Source organism: Engystomops pustulosus, chromosome 1 (assembly GCF_040894005.1).
Source record: "Engystomops pustulosus chromosome 1, aEngPut4.maternal, whole genome shotgun sequence".
NCBI lineage: Eukaryota > Metazoa > Chordata > Amphibia > Anura > Leptodactylidae > Engystomops > Engystomops pustulosus.
In genome coordinates, this window is record NC_092411.1 from 62,549,233 (window position 1) to 62,565,441 (window position 16,209).

At 44.1% G+C, this 16,209-nt stretch overlaps 1 protein-coding gene across 1 annotated transcript; it reads left to right on the plus strand.

The window, feature by feature from the left end:
- The first annotated feature begins 12,807 nt into the window (after positions 1 to 12,807).
- On the plus strand, positions 12,808 to 14,923 carry LOC140075171 (germ cell nuclear acidic protein-like). Its single transcript, XM_072120768.1, has 8 exons — positions 12,808 to 12,922; positions 13,329 to 13,400; positions 13,527 to 13,608; positions 13,713 to 13,755; positions 13,939 to 14,089; positions 14,166 to 14,295; positions 14,385 to 14,592; positions 14,828 to 14,923. The coding sequence occupies exons 1-8, from the start codon at positions 12,851 to 12,853 to the stop codon at positions 14,913 to 14,915; spliced, it is 846 nt and encodes a 281-aa protein (XP_071976869.1). The 5' UTR covers positions 12,808 to 12,850; the 3' UTR covers positions 14,916 to 14,923.
- Positions 14,924 to 16,209: the final 1,286 nt, after the last annotated feature.

Genomic DNA, 16,209 nt, shown 5'->3' on the forward strand with positions numbered 1-16,209 from the left:
TCCACCAGGAACTCTTCTGTTTTCATTCATTTCTTTGACTTATTCATGTAGAGAAAAAGGAGTCACAGATTTTCAATGGTGGGAAATAATTGTTTTGGCAGTGGTCAAGAAATGTCTGAGAAGGACTTTTTTTGATGACAAGAGGGGCCTGTGAGTATACCACAATGGAAAAATTTGCTGCAGGAGTTTTCTCTATACACATTAGGGGTCATTTACTAAAGGCCCGATTCGCGTTTTCCCAACATGTTACCCGAATATTTCTGATTTGCGGCGATTTCCCCTGAAATGCCCCGGGATTTTGGCGCACACGATCGGATTGTGGCGCATCGGCGCTGGCATGCACGCGACGGAAATCGGGGGCGTGGCCGAACGAAAACCCGACGGATTCGGAAAAACCGCCGCATTTAAAAAAAAAAATGTGTCGTGGAGCTTGCATTTACCTTCACTCAGCCCGACTCGGTGTATTCTAGTGTGTTCCAGGGAACTTCAGCGCAGCAGCGCCACCTGGTGGACGTCGGAGGAACTGCCTTAATAAATCCCGGCCGGACCCGGATCCAGCGCAGAGAACGCACCGCTGGATCGTGAATGGACCGGGAAAGTAAATCTGCCCTAGTAGGTCAATCAAGCTTTCTCAAAAGGAAGTTCCACCAGATATGATCCATGCCAATTTGCAACGCACACAAAGATTTGACACAGAGGGATATGTCTTGTAGAGGAGCTGAGGACTGCTTTACAACTGTTACAGGATCCTGTAGTTCTTCTTCTGTGAGAAGCACGCCATAGGCAATTTTTGAGTGCAACTTTTTGCCAGTCCACATCAGTGAAAGATAAAGTGGGGGATATTTATCATACGCTGTCGCTCGTGCGCCAGCGTATGATCGCCCCGCCGCTGTGAATTCGCAGCCCGATACATCAAGAGGCTTCTTCCTCCTGATGTATCGGGCTGCCAGTAGCGCAGCGTTAATTCTACGCCAGGCAGGGCCTGACGTAGAAAAAAACGCAGCCGGCGACTTTTCACGTATGAAAAGTCGCCGGCAGCAGCGAGTGCCCAGGCACGGGGACAGTAACGACCCGCGCCGGCCTACTCCCGTCCGGTCGCACCCCCCGCTCAGCCGGCCGCGCCCCCCCTTCACGCCGATGGCGAAGGTGGCGGATTGGGGAAAATAATCGCAAAAGCTAGCAATAAGCTAGCATTTGCGATTATTTCAGGGCCTCTGCGCCACTGGCGGTGCGCAGAGGTCCTGATAAATATGCCCCAGTGAGTTCTTTTTCTGACACATCCAGAAAGGAGGCCTGGGAGGAGGTTGCAGAAGTAAGTAAGAGATCATGTGAGTCCATCAGTAAAAAAGCAATGCGCGTGCCCTCAATGCTATCCAACCCACATCTCCTGCTGGAGGGAAAGCTGAATAGTCAAACGGCGAGATAATAGATCTTCTAACATTTAAAATCTGGAAGACCTGAGTCCCTGGCAGATTTAGGATCCTTATGGAGTCCTGAAAGGTGGAGCCGTTGTCTAGAGGAACCTAAAAATAATCTGCTAAAGCCCATTCTAATTTTCTGAAGAAGTGTGCTGCGGAAATAATAGGGACTGCTGAAAATATGTATAAAAATTGGGGCAACATACATTTCATTGAATTACCAAACCATGACAGACGGTGTGAGTTATAGTCACTTAATGCTAAAATTGTGCTCTGGAGGATCGGAGTGTATGATTGGGTATGATGTACGCCTCCAGATATTTGAGGGATTCTTGCTGCTATCTGAAAGAGAAAGTATGAGCAGGATATTTGGCACCTCAAATTTTATAAGATTCACTTTAAAGTTTCTAAAACTTCTAAATCGCTCAAACTCTTCAATAACAGAGGGGAAAGTGGTAAGAAGTTTAGTAACATACAATAATAAATCATCTGCCAATATAACACCAATTTATGTTGGTGGTATCTACAGTGATTCCATAGAAATTGGCACAGGCCTGATGTATCGGGCTGCCAGTAGCGCAGCGTTAATTCTACGCCAGGCAGGGCCTGACGTAGAAAAAAACGCAGCCGGCGACTTTTCACGTATGAAAAGTCGCCGGCAGCAGCGAGTGCCCAGGCACGGGGACAGTAACGACCCGCGCCGGCCTACTCCCGTCCGGTCGCACCCCCCGCTCAGCCGGCCGCGCCCCCCCTTCACGCCGATGGCGAAGGTGGCGGATTGGGGAAAATAATCGCAAAAGCTAGCAATAAGCTAGCATTTGCGATTATTTCAGGGCCTCTGCGCCACTGGCGGTGCGCAGAGGTCCTGATAAATATGCCCCAGTGAGTTCTTTTTCTGACACATCCAGAAAGGAGGCCTGGGAGGAGGTTGCAGAAGTAAGTAAGAGATCATGTGAGTCCATCAGTAAAAAAGCAATGCGCGTGCCCTCAATGCTATCCAACCCACATCTCCTGCTGGAGGGAAAGCTGAATAGTCAAACGGCGAGATAATAGATCTTCTAACATTTAAAATCTGGAAGACCTGAGTCCCTGGCAGATTTAGGATCCTTATGGAGTCCTGAAAGGTGGAGCCGTTGTCTAGAGGAACCTAAAAATAATCTGCTAAAGCCCATTCTAATTTTCTGAAGAAGTGTGCTGCGGAAATAATAGGGACTGCTGAAAATATGTATAAAAATTGGGGCAACATACATTTCATTGAATTACCAAACCATGACAGACGGTGTGAGTTATAGTCACTTAATGCTAAAATTGTGCTCTGGAGGATCGGAGTGTATGATTGGGTATGATGTACGCCTCCAGATATTTGAGGGATTCTTGCTGCTATCTGAAAGAGAAAGTATGAGCAGGATATTTGGCACCTCAAATTTTATAAGATTCACTTTAAAGTTTCTAAAACTTCTAAATCGCTCAAACTCTTCAATAACAGAGGGGAAAGTGGTAAGAAGTTTAGTAACATACAATAATAAATCATCTGCCAATATAACACCAATTTATGTTGGTGGTATCTACAGTGATTCCATAGAAATTGGCACAGGCCCCCTTCCCATGAAACATAAAAAATACGTATTTATAGTCTCACACGTTTGTGCACATCATATACATGCACATCCAGTATATACACACACATATAGTATATACACATGTACATACACATAGAGCACATACACATCATGTACACTCATATACAGTATATACATATCATGTACATCAAATAGTTGAATGGAGCCGCACAGTTGTGGATAAACGGTCTATAGCCGAAAAAATATGTGCCGGCTTCAGTTCACCTGACTCAAAAATGAAGCACAGGATATCCGAAATAAAGACGTTGTGCTGCTTCAAACGTCTATATTTTACATATCATGTACATGTATATACATCAAAGTAATCCTATAAACATTATGTACATATATGTCATGTACAAATATATACAATATATAGGCATCATATATCCACATACATACTATATATACAGTAAATACACATACAGTATATAAACAGTGTATATACAAACACATAGCATATACAAAGCACATGAATGTCAAATACACTCACATACACACCATATACATACAGTATATACATTTACAGTCCAGCAGTCTTCTCAGCTTCAATTCATGCTGTCACCTTCTCATTACAGGGGACAGAAGGCCACAGATAAGAAAGCAGCCCAGTAGCTGATAAGAACATGCAGCAAGTAGATGGTGGGTCCTGATCTCCTGCCTCTCCTTCTCCTAGTATTTCTTCGCTGACCCGACCACATTGCAGCTTCCACAATGCTGTGGAAGAGGTGAAACACATCCTCAATTCTTTGCACTATGTGAGGTTGGCGTCAACACTTTTCCCTAATCCGGTGCCAGACAGAGGATCATTTCTTTATGCTTATAGTAATGTATCCGACAGATCATGTCCCATGGGCAGTCAGGGTTATCACTTATCTCCATTAAACCTCATCAACCATTTCTCCGTTCATTCCTCCAGTTTCCACAAATCCCTCTGTAATGCTATACTGTCCACCTCGGTATTAATTGCTTTACACAGCTTAGTATCATCCGCAAATATTGAAACTTGACTGAGTAAACCCTTTAAGGTCCACCCGTACCTACTGAAAAGTTGCCCTTCTGAAGTTTAGAGTGTTCATTTCCCTTCTACTAACTATTTTAAAATCAATGATGTAGTTGTCCAGGAGTGCCCCCCCCCCCCCTCTGGTTGGCTCCAGGACTAGTTGAGACAGGTAATTGTCTTTTGCTGTTGACAAAAACCTGCTGCCTTTGTAGGACCTGCAGGTTTCTGCCACCCAGTCTATATCGGGGTAATTGAAGTCTTCCATGATAAGTACTTCATCATGTTTTGAGGCAAGTTCCTCTGCTGCCACCATTATATTTGGGGCCTTATAACAAACCTCTAATAATATTATATTATTCTTTATCTCCACCACAGGGCCAATTCTAGCCTTTTTGCTGCCTGAGGCGAAACTTGAAAATGTATACACAGCCTCCCCCTATATAGACAGCCTCTCTCCCCTTCCATACACAGCCATCCCCCCTGTATACAAAGCCTCTTCCCCCTGCTTCTCCTCCTGTATACACAGCCTCTTCCCCCCCGGTATACATGGCCTCCCCCCTGTATACACAGCCTCCCCTCCCTGTATACACAGCCTCTGTATTCACATATATTCACATGTATTCACATATAAACAAACCCCTCCCCTTTTTTATTTATACAACCATTTCTAAATAGATTTGAACCTTCTAGAATAACAGTCCAGTCATAGATGGTGTCAAGCCATGTTTCACTAGTTCCCACTATATCATACGAGCCCTCCAATATTAAGACTTCCAGTTCCTCCATTTTGTTTGTGAGGCTTCTAGCATTTGTATACATGCCGTTTACATGGTTTTCCCTATTCCTAACTACACTGTCTTACTCTTTAGAAATACATGTACCCAGCCCCAGGCCTCTAGTTTAAATACTCCTCAACTTTCTAGACATTTTTCCCCCAAAACAGCGGCACCTTCTCCATTGAGATGCAGTCCATCCCTACTGTGTAGCCAACAGTAAAGTCAGTATAGTTCTCCATGAACCCAAACACTTCTTTCGTACATTAACTTTTGAGCAACTTATTTAACTTCTTAATCTCCAGCTGCCTTTGTGGTATTGCACGTGGTGCCTTTGAAGTCCTTCCCCTGAGCTTATGGTGTAAGTCTCTGAAATATTTTTTAAGGGCCTTCCACCTACCTCTTACTTTGTTGTGGGAGCCAATGTGGACCATGACCCAGTAATAGGTCAACCCGATCCGCAATATGCCAAACCAGAGCACCCAGCAAACAACACATTGTTGGGTATGCATGGTCTGTGTGCAACATTTCACTGCCCGTACCCCTAATGATAGAATCTCCTAAAACCAGCACCTCTCTGACCTTGCCTGTGCTCCCATTACCCTTCTTACTGGAGCAGACAGTCCCCTGGTTGCTAGAGGCCATGTCTTGCTGCAGCATCGCTACCCCTGTTCTTATATCCCCCTCAACCGTTTGCTTGGCAATCTAATTGTGGTGTACTAGATTGGGACTAGACTCCCTGCAACTCTTACCCCGCCTTCTACATGTTAGCCAACTGCCCTCTGACTCTGAACCTCAATAATACCATCCCCACACCCATCTTCCCCAGTGAGTTTATGCTCAAGGAGCAACAAACTTCGCTCCATACTGTCAATTGCCCGCAGCCTTGAAACTTGCTCATTTAGATCCAGAATCTGGGTTTCCAGGTGAGAATTTTTCACACATCCCACACAGCAGAATGCCCCTTAAATAGTTGCTCAAGGAAAGCATACATGGCACAGGATGTACACTGCGTAGAATTGGCACTTATCACCACCATTGTACTAATGAAGAGTACAATAGAAAATATGGAAGAAAAGCAGGATTCACAGAAAAGGAGTACCACAAAATACAGCAGTTACCTCCTAAAGTCCCTTAATACTTAGTCCCACTTTGGACACTGCACATACTTAGGATCAATGCACACTCGCAAATGCTCCCAAACTCACTTTTCTGTTTGAAGGTTGGATGCCATTAAGCCGCTGCTTTCACTGCAACAAATATTTGGCTACAAAACCTATGAGGGTAGCAGCAGTGAAACAATGATAATGCAGGGAGCCGGTGGCTCTCTGCATCCTCAGTGTACCGAACTCTATCTCGGTTATTTGGAAACTGATCTGGAAGGTGAAGTACTGGTACTCTGGGGCTTGAGTCCTCTTTTCGGGCCATGACTGTAGTTACAGTGTTCCTTCTCTGGTGGCAGCCCTGTGAAAAACTTACACACTCAACAAAACTTGATAGAAAATTGTGTTCTATCAAAAGTATCCCACCTCCCATACATGATGCAGCTCCACCACGAAATACATACTCCAATGCTGTTTATAAGTAGCACAGAAACACAGTTGTTCGTGGTGCACAGTTTGCCCCTTAACGAGATACTCACGGTATAAGACCGGTCCGCACAGTCTTTGAAAAAGTCCACAGAAATAGAGAAAATAATTTCACTATGACCGGAGCTCCTAGCCTTGCTGGCGAAACCCTGGGTCGGGCGAATAGGAAAGCTAGCTAGTTAGTTATGTGAATTTGTGATATGCGCATTTTAATGGACTCTTGTGAGTATGATGAACTGAAATAAATTTTAACTTTATTGGAACGTAACACCATCTGCCTGCATATTTTCTTCCAGCTACAAATATAATTAAAGGAGGAGAATGAGAGTGCGATGGTGCTAGTCTGAATGGTGACATACTTTCAGCAGGAGAAACTGAAGATTGGTTCTGTTCATCGATGTTCTAAGATAGAATAACGAGGGAGAAGAAGAATATTTGGAGCTCCGGTCATAGTGAAATTATTTTCTCTATTTCTATGGACTGTTTATAAGTACTGGTAAGTCCCTAAGTTTCCTCCCCATTCGAGCTCTTGAGCCCTCTTCATAGTTGTTTAACAATATATCGTTAAGGGGTTAATTCAGTTAAGTTGGTGCTAGAATCGGGTCTATGCCAGATGATAGTTTCCAGCCCTAAACTATTATCCACTGATAAACTCCTTCACACTACTAAGTGAGCCAGAAGTAAACAGCTCCATTCATAGTGTAGTCGTGGTCCACTCATTGATATCCAAGATAATGGCTTGCAGATGTATCTATGTAGTGTTTGCACCAGTTTTTTGTTGCGGCTGCACTGTGCATCTAAAGGAGCATTCGGGTGCCACCACATTTATGTTGGAGTCCCGACATAATCGTGGCACCCACCCATTAAACTGAGTGCACTTCAATAATCTGGCGCACTCTGCACATTGGTAGTGCAGTTTACCTCACTAATGATAAATCTAAACCAATATTTTTTTTAGCAGTGGCCTTATATAAAGAACTTACCGTGTATGCTCAGTATATAATACAGTATATACTGTATAAAATTTGTGCTGAAAAACCCTAACTCAGCCTATACTCGAGTTTATTAAAAAAAAAAGAAAATTAACACTGTACTCACCTTTCCAACGTCCCCTGTAGGTCCTCTACTGCTTCCAATGCTTCTGTGTATCCTTGGGTCCTTCGGGTCCTCTTTGGGTTCTTCTGCTCATCTTCAGATCCTCTTCAGGTCGTTCCACTCCTCTTCAGGTCACATCGCGATGCCGGCGGCTCACAAACAAAGACGTAGGCAAGCGGCTGACATCATTCTGTGTGCCGTCAAGTGCGAAGACCCGAAGAGGAGCAAAACGAGCCAAAGAAGACCGAAGGACCCGAAGAGGATCGAAGCAAGAAGAAGACCACTTGGGGGCGTCGGAAAGGTGAGTACAGTGGTAATTTTTTATTTACTACAGGGGGGAAGGCTGGCAGACTCATTTTGAACATTTGAGATTGAACAATAAAGTCTTCATTTTAAGGGTGCGGTTACAGGTTGCAGTTAAAACTGCATTGCAATTAGTTTTGAGGTGGTTTTAGGTGGTATCACTTATTTTAACAAGTAAAAGACATGAAATCAACAGGTGAATCACATTTGTTGAACAGCTTTCTCCTTCAAAATCAAATTCACCCATTCAGTTCATGTCTTTCACCTGTGAAATTGACAAAACTTCACCTAAAACCACCTCAAAGCTGATTATGATACAATTTTAATTGTAACGTGTGACCACATACTAACTCCCAAGATGGCCTTGGTGCCTTGTTCTATTTTCCTATGTACAATAAACATGGATTCTTCAGACTTACCTGGTGCACCTTAAGTGAAGATTTTTAGACACAAGTGGTGAGCTGAGCATTACCTTCATTTTGCATTATACAGCTGCCTGTAGCATTGCAAAATATAGTACATGTCCTATGTTTTCATGTGGAAGTTGTGGTGCTATGGGACAACATACACTCAACCCACCGTGACCAGGTGCCATAGGCGTCTATGGGGACCAATATCCGGCCACAAATTGGGTTTGTGTGCAATAGGCCTAAGAATGTATTAATGTGTAAGTGTAAAACTATGTATATTTTCTGAGGGGTTTGCTATGGGGCCCTGCAGATAGGACACTGGTGGAGATGTATCAATTTGGAGTAATTTGCAGCTGAAATGCTGTGTGACACATTAATTGAGGGTTTTAAACCATTTTCAGTAAGTTTTCCGACATGGGTGAAAAAGGGGTGTGTGCACAATAACTAGGAGGCATGGCCAGACAGAAAATAGTTGTACGCTGGAAAACAGAATTCAGTCCCATGCACCAGAAAATTCGATATTCTATGATGCTTCCATCTTATACTACATCAGATTAATGATCCAACATCAGATACAATGGGGCATATTTACTTATCTGGTCTGAGGAGTTCACCGAAAGTGCATTGTCCGACGATAATGCACTGTGCCGAAATTCACTAAGATTACGTGATCGTGATATCCTGCATGTGTCACTTCCACGCTCAAGCCTGACGGAATACACCTTGTTCTTCCTAGTGCATGAAAGTGCACACAATTCGAAACTTAAATCTCGCACTCAGTCTGAATCAGCCGGATCATCCGACGACATGCCCCCCCCCCCGACTTCTTTTGCATGAAGGCCAGCGCTGCTGCGCCAAAACCTGATCGCGTGCAACACAATCCCAGCGCAAACCTCTGTTAAATACTTGTCAAGGCTGCTCAAATCCCGAAGACGTCGAACAAACCGACGAAAGTGCGATCCGCGACTGTATACTGTATAAAATTTGTGCTGAAAAACCCTAACTCGGCCTATACTCGAGTTTATTAAAAAAAAAAGAAAATTAACACTGTACTCACCTTTCCAACGTCCCCTGTAGGTCCTCTACTGCTTCCAATGCTTCTGTGTATCCTTGGGTCCTTCGGGTCCTCTTTGGGTTCTTCTGCTCATCTTCAGATCCTCTTCGGGTCGTTCCACTCCTCTTCAGGTCACATCGCGATGCCGGCGGCTCACAAACAAAGACGTAGGCAAACGGCTGACATCATTCTGTGTGCCGTCAAGTGCGAAGACCCGAAGAGGAGCAAAACGAGCCAAAGAAGACCGAAGGACCCGAAGAGGATCGAAGCAAGAAGAAGACCACTTGGGGGCGTCGGAAAGGTGAGTACAGTGGTAATTTTTTATTTACTACAGGGGGGAAGGCTGGCAGACTCATTTTGAACATTTGAGATTGAACAATAAAGTCTTCATTTTAAGGGTGCGGTTACAGGTTGCAGTTAAAACTGCATTGCAATTAGTTTTGAGGTGGTTTTAGGTGGTATCACTTATTTTAACAAGTAAAAGACATGAAATCAACAGGTGAATCACATTTGTTGAACAGCTTTCTCCTTCAAAATCAAATTCACCCATTCAGTTCATGTCTTTCACCTGTGAAATTGACAAAACTTCACCTAAAACCACCTCAAAGCTGATTACGATACAATTTTAATTGTAACGTGTGACCACATACTAACTCCCAAGATGGCCTTGGTGCCTTGTTCTATTTTCCTATGTACAATAAACATGGATTCTTCAGACTTACCTGGTGCACCTTAAGTGAAGATTTTTAGACACAAGTGGTGAGCTGAGCATTACCTTCATTTTGCATTATACAGCTGCCTGTAGCATTGCAAAATATAGTACATGTCCTATGTTTTCATGTGGAAGTTGTGGTGCTATGGGACAACATACACTCAACCCACCGTGACCAGGTGCCATAGGCGTCTATGGGGACCAATATCCGGCCACAAATTGGGTTTGTGTGCAATAGGCCTAAGAGTGTATTAATGTGTAAGTGTAAAACTATGTATATTTTCTGAGGGGTTTGCTATGGGGCCCTGCAGATAGGACACTGGTGGAGATGTATCAATTTGGAGTAATTTGCAGCTGAAATGCTGTGTGACACATTAATTGAGGGTTTTAAACCATTTTCAGTAAGTTTTCCGACATGGGTGAAAAAGGGGTGTGTGCACAATAACTAGGAGGCATGGCCAGACAGAAAATAGATGTACGCTGGAAAACAGAATTCAGTCCCATGCACCAGAAAATTCGATATTCTATGATGCTTCAATCTTATACTACATCAGATTAATGATCCAACATCAGATGCAATGGGGCATATTTACTTATCCGGTCTGAGGAGTTCACCGAAAGTGCATTGTCCGACGATAATGCACTGTGCCGCGATTCACTAAGATTACGTGATCGTGATATCCTGCAGAAACTTAAATCCCGCACTCAGTCTGAATCAGCCGGATCATCCGACGACAATCCCCCCCCCCCCCTGACTTCTTTTGCATGAAAGCCAGTGCTGCTGCGCCAAAATCTGATCGCGTGCAACACAATCCCAGCGCAAACCTCTGTTAAATACCTGTCAAAGCTGCTCAAATCCCGAAGACATCGAAAAAAACGACGAAAGTGTGATCTGCGACCCTTAGTAAATAAGCCCCAATGACAGGTGCACTTGGTCTCCGTGCTGTTTGCCTCACTAATGTCAAAAACAAACAATGGCGTTCCTCTGCTTCAACGTTCCGCTCTTCAATCCAATAATGGTGTACTCAGGGAGAGTAAAAAGGAATGTACAGTACCTCTTTCTTTGCACTCACAGGTCACAAATAGGAATAAAATACCATGGTTGATCTCCGCATCCTGCTGGATTCTTCGGTCGGGGAGCTCCGATGGAGCAGCGGCAAAATCCTGTGTTACAGCTGGGTCTTCCGACTGGGAACATCGGCTGATTCACAGTTAGTTCCGCTTTCTCACGGTCCGTGTAGTTCTTGAACTCAAGGAAGGAGAGGAGAAGAGATCACAATGGTGCAATAAGGTTTTTCAAAGTTGAGATGTTTATTTATTATAGTATACTCACAAACAGGAGTGTTAAAAAGATTTTAAAAAGTATAAAATGCACGCTCATGCCCGACTCCGAGTTTCACCAGGTACGGCTTCTTCCGGGGCCTCACTAATGTGCACTTTGCACCACATTATTTAAAGGGGTTGCCCTAAAAAAGGGGTATGTGGCTGGGATGGGGCTGCTTAAAAAAATAAATACTTACCTCTGCATTCCCCATCCCAGTGTCCCGCACCGCCGAATCTTCCGGCCTTGCCCTGTTTGTTTACAGGGGCACAGAAGCTGTGCTGAGTGCTGTGAATGAGCCTTTGTCTGGGGGCTCATTTTGACTCATTCTGAGCCAAAACGCGCATCGGGGACGAGGTCTTCCCGGACAGTGGAGCACAGCACTTACAGAAGGTAAGAATTGGCACTAGATATGGAGCGGGCTTTGCATATTTCAGCACATTCTCAGTGACCCTCCTTTGCTTTCCACATATTGGGGCAAATTTACTTACCCGGTCCATTCGCGTTCCAGCGGCGGCTTCTCCGCTCTGGATTCGGGTCCGGCCGGGATTTAATAAGGTAGTTCTTCCGCCGTCCACCAGGTGGCGCTGCTGCGCTGAAAGTAAACTCATCGCGCCGGAATGCACCGAGCTGGACCAGGTGAAGGTAAGCGGTCCTTATGCGACACATTTTCGGTTTTTAAATGCGGCGGTTTTTCCGAATACGTCGGGTTTTCGTTCGGCCACGCCCCCCGATTTCCGTCGCGCGCATGCCAGCGCCGATGCGCCACAATCCGATCGCGTGCGCCAAAATCCCGGGGCAATTTAAGTACAAGCGGCGCAAAACGGAAATATTCGGGTAACACGTCGGGAAAACGCGAATCGGGCCCTTAATAAATGACCCCCACTGTATTTGATAGATAGCATTTCACAGGCTTTATGCCACTTATCTTCCCCTCTTCCTGCTCAGGCGCATACATTATGACGCAATGGTGTAAGGGTCTGCATGGTGCATACACTATGACGTCACACGCTCGCGACACAACTGCGTCATAGTGTTGTGCCCAGGCCGGAAAAGGAGAAGACGGAGCCGCGGGGCTGGGGCAAAGATGCTGAAAGGTGAGTAAAGATTTTTATTTTGTTTTTTAGACTCATGGTGGAACTTCATATAGGGCCCGCCTATATGAAGATCTGCCTTGGTGGGGTTGTGGATACTGTGAGCTACTCAACAGAGACCCTTGAACACAGTCTCACTAGATCCTTGATGATTGTGGCCCTGCCTGTTACTACCTTATATTATATAATATTATCGCAGCAAGGTGATTTTATTACAGTTTTGCTTATATTTTTATCATCACTGTGGATGTCTATATAGTATCTATCTATATGTAATGCAAGTGTGAGTATCATGGTAACCGTGATGTAACAAAAGCCATCATGTTCCAGAATATTAGTGATGTGACACAAACTATGATTTCACAATATAAAGGAGCTCTAAAGGTTCTGATTCCGTCCAGACCCTCTGAGGGTTTTAGAGTTAGTGGTGCAGGACATTTGCTATCCAGTTGTGTAGAGATGTCCAAGCAAAAGCGAAAACATTGCTTTGTTATTTCTTCTGATACAGAAGACAGCGGCAGCGAGGACCAGGTAAGTTCAATTTTTTGGCAAAAATTATTGTAGTGTTATTTTAATATCATATGTATAATATAAAAACTGGCTCCAACCACATTCCTGATATTATAGCTGACTTTCCATGTTGTAGTTACATGTATATAGCAGTGTCACTCCTATCCCTGGTACTAGGGTCCCCATAGGAGAACTTAGGGGTCACCTCAGGAGCTGATTCTGGAGCTTTCTTGCCCCCTCCCTATACTGTAGTAGGGCTCAGACTTGTCTCCCAGCCATATATCAGGGCACATATCCTCATGATAAATCACTGCAGAATCCATTGTATATTAGTAGTAATAGTGTGACACTGCCTTACAGTAAACAAGATGTATATAGAATTTATCCAGGTAAGATTATGTCAATTTGTTAATATTTTCCTTCCTAGATTCTGGTCAGCAAAAAGAGCCGCAAATGTATTGAGTCCAACACATTGGATGATGATGAGACTCTACATCAGGTAAGTGGCCGCTTCTTTACAGTCTTCTCTATGGCCCTGAGCGGCTCTACAGAATTTATTACACTTTTATACTGTTTCTTTTGATTCTATATAATAATCTGGCTCTTTTATATTTCTTTATTCCAGTCTCATCCATTTACTCCAAGTTCTCCATGGAGCCTTGAAGAGGAGGATGGTGGCTCTGGTCCCTACCAGCCACCCATAGCAGGTATCCAGGACACTTCTATAATGATCAGGAATACCTCCCCAGTAGGATATAATAAATTACACTTTTATTACTGATATGATGTTATTATTTGTTATATTTTCCAGATCTGAATTCTCCATCCTCGAGCATTGAGCTGGTGGAGGAAAGGTACAGTATTTATATATTCACCATGTTATCAGGTTCATAGTATTTGGTCGCTAGGTGGCAGTATAATTAGTTATACACTATATTGTCAGCTTAGTTATCAGATGTGTAGAGTCTGCATGTTGTGTATGTTCTTAGAATATATTGATCATTGATCTGTGATCTTCTATTATGTTTTTCTTACAGTATCGGGAGACCGGAGCGTCCCATCAATTACGGTCTCCTGACAGATCTTGCCTCTCCTCATTCAAAATATGTGAACAACTTTCATGAGAACAAAATGGAGCTGACAAAACTTCTTTATGAGTTTTTTAACCATACCGTCTTTGACGATGAGGTATGCAATAAGTAGATTGAGTGTATACATTATAGAATTATAGGCATAAAGCTTATATTTCTTTCCTTCTTTGTAGCTTCCTGCAGACATGGAAGTGAGATGGAACAAAAGGATGACATCAACAGCCGGTGTCACCAGATTGCGAGGTGACAGCGGCGATCCATGTGCCATCATAGAGATATCAGAGAAGATCTGTGATTCTGCAGGTATGTTTCTCCTCATATACTACAGCTGCTCTGAGATCTTCCATGGCTCCTAATATACTGAATGTAATTTTCTCTCGCATTCTCTTCAGCGCGACTTCGGGACACGTTGATCCATGAAATGTGTCATGCTGCCTGCTGGGTCATTGATGGAGATGGAAACGCTGGACATGGCTGGCGTTGGCTGTTCTTCTGCCAGACGGCTGCACAGGCTCACCCTGACCTCCCACCGATCTCCAGATACCATGACTATGAGATCCACTACCCGTTCATGTATGAGTGCACAGGGTGCCAGTCCAGGTAAGATGCCATCTGTTATGGCCAGGGTTGTGTCCTGGAGTGTGATGTTCTTGTATTTTAAGAGTTTCTCTCTATTATTTGATCATGTACATTGTGTTAGTTACCACCACTGCTTGCTTCACTGATATCTAGAGATTATTTTCCACAGTAATGAATAAAGGAAGCTCTATAATTGTATATATATTTTTTTCTGCTTATATATTTTATCATTAATATCATCTTTTTATCTCTCTAGGGTTGGACGCTGGAAAGCCTCTCTAGACACACAGAGGTTTGTGTGCAGCCGTTGCAAAGGAGACATCATCCTCCTAGACTCCACCTGAAGACATCAGTCAGTACATCTCTGACTCCATCATCAGTCACAATAAAGATCCAACCAAGATTCCAGCAGAGAGAAGTCACCCAGAAGACCCGTGATATGTAACATCTACCATCTTACCATCTGGGCAGCACGGAGGCTCGGTGACTAGCACTTTGGCCTTGCAGCACTGGGTCTTCAATTTACCATCGTCTGCATGGAGTTTGTATGTTCTCCCCGTGTCTGCGTGGGTTTCCTCCGGGTACTCCGGTTTCCTCCCACATAACAAAAATATACTGATAGGTTAATTGGCTTTAGTAAAATTTTTACATTCGGCCAAAAATAGTTGCACAGTGTCATTAATCATTGTACATAATATTGGGAGTATTGGGAGGTGAAATGAAACAGTCCAGGTGATTCTATAACAGGTGAGATGTATTATAACCAAAGTAACAACAGCAAAACTGGTGTGGGCAGGGTGTATAATTGGGGCTGTGGCAACTCACAAATAGTGGCGCAACAAAACACCAGTGGGCCCTGATGCAAACTTAGAATTGGGGCCCCCATATACCTACACCCACATTGCAATCAGTACATCACCAAACTTCAGAGTGCGTTGCCAAAGTCCATAGAAAAGTTCACACGTTCTCAGCGGTTGCTCCTTACTGAGACAACAAACTTCCGGTGTGTCGTGTCCGCCGAGGAAGGAGGTTCCCCCTCCGAAACGTCACGACACACCGGACGTTCGTTGTCTCAGTAAGGAGCCACCGCTGAGAACGTGTGAATGTGCAAGGAGTAAGAGCCTTGTAAAAAGCAGACGAGTGTCCACACGTTCACCTATCATTTACACAGTTCACAGTTTACACATTTCACATTTTCACAGTTCCCAATGTGTGTTGTCCGACGATATTTGCACTATGCCACGATTCACTAACATCGTGTGCCCGATATCCTGCATCTGTCACTTCCCGCTCAGCTCCGACAGAGTTTACCGTCTTCTTCCCGATGTACGTAAGTGCATTTGTTGTGACGCAATTTTAATCTTAAATCCCGCACTCAGTCCGAATTAGCCGGATCGTCCGACGGCCCGCCCCCGATTTCTGTCGAATGAAAGCCGGCGCAGCTGTGCCAAAATCCAATCGTATGCAACACAATCCCCTTCTAAATACCTGTCACAGTGGCGCAAAAAACCTCGGGAAGTCCGACGGAAATGCGATCAGCAGACCCTTAGTAAACAAGCCCCTACATGTTACTACATTTTGATAAAGAATAATATCAACTAATATTCATGTTTTAACCCTCTCCTATCCAGAACTATC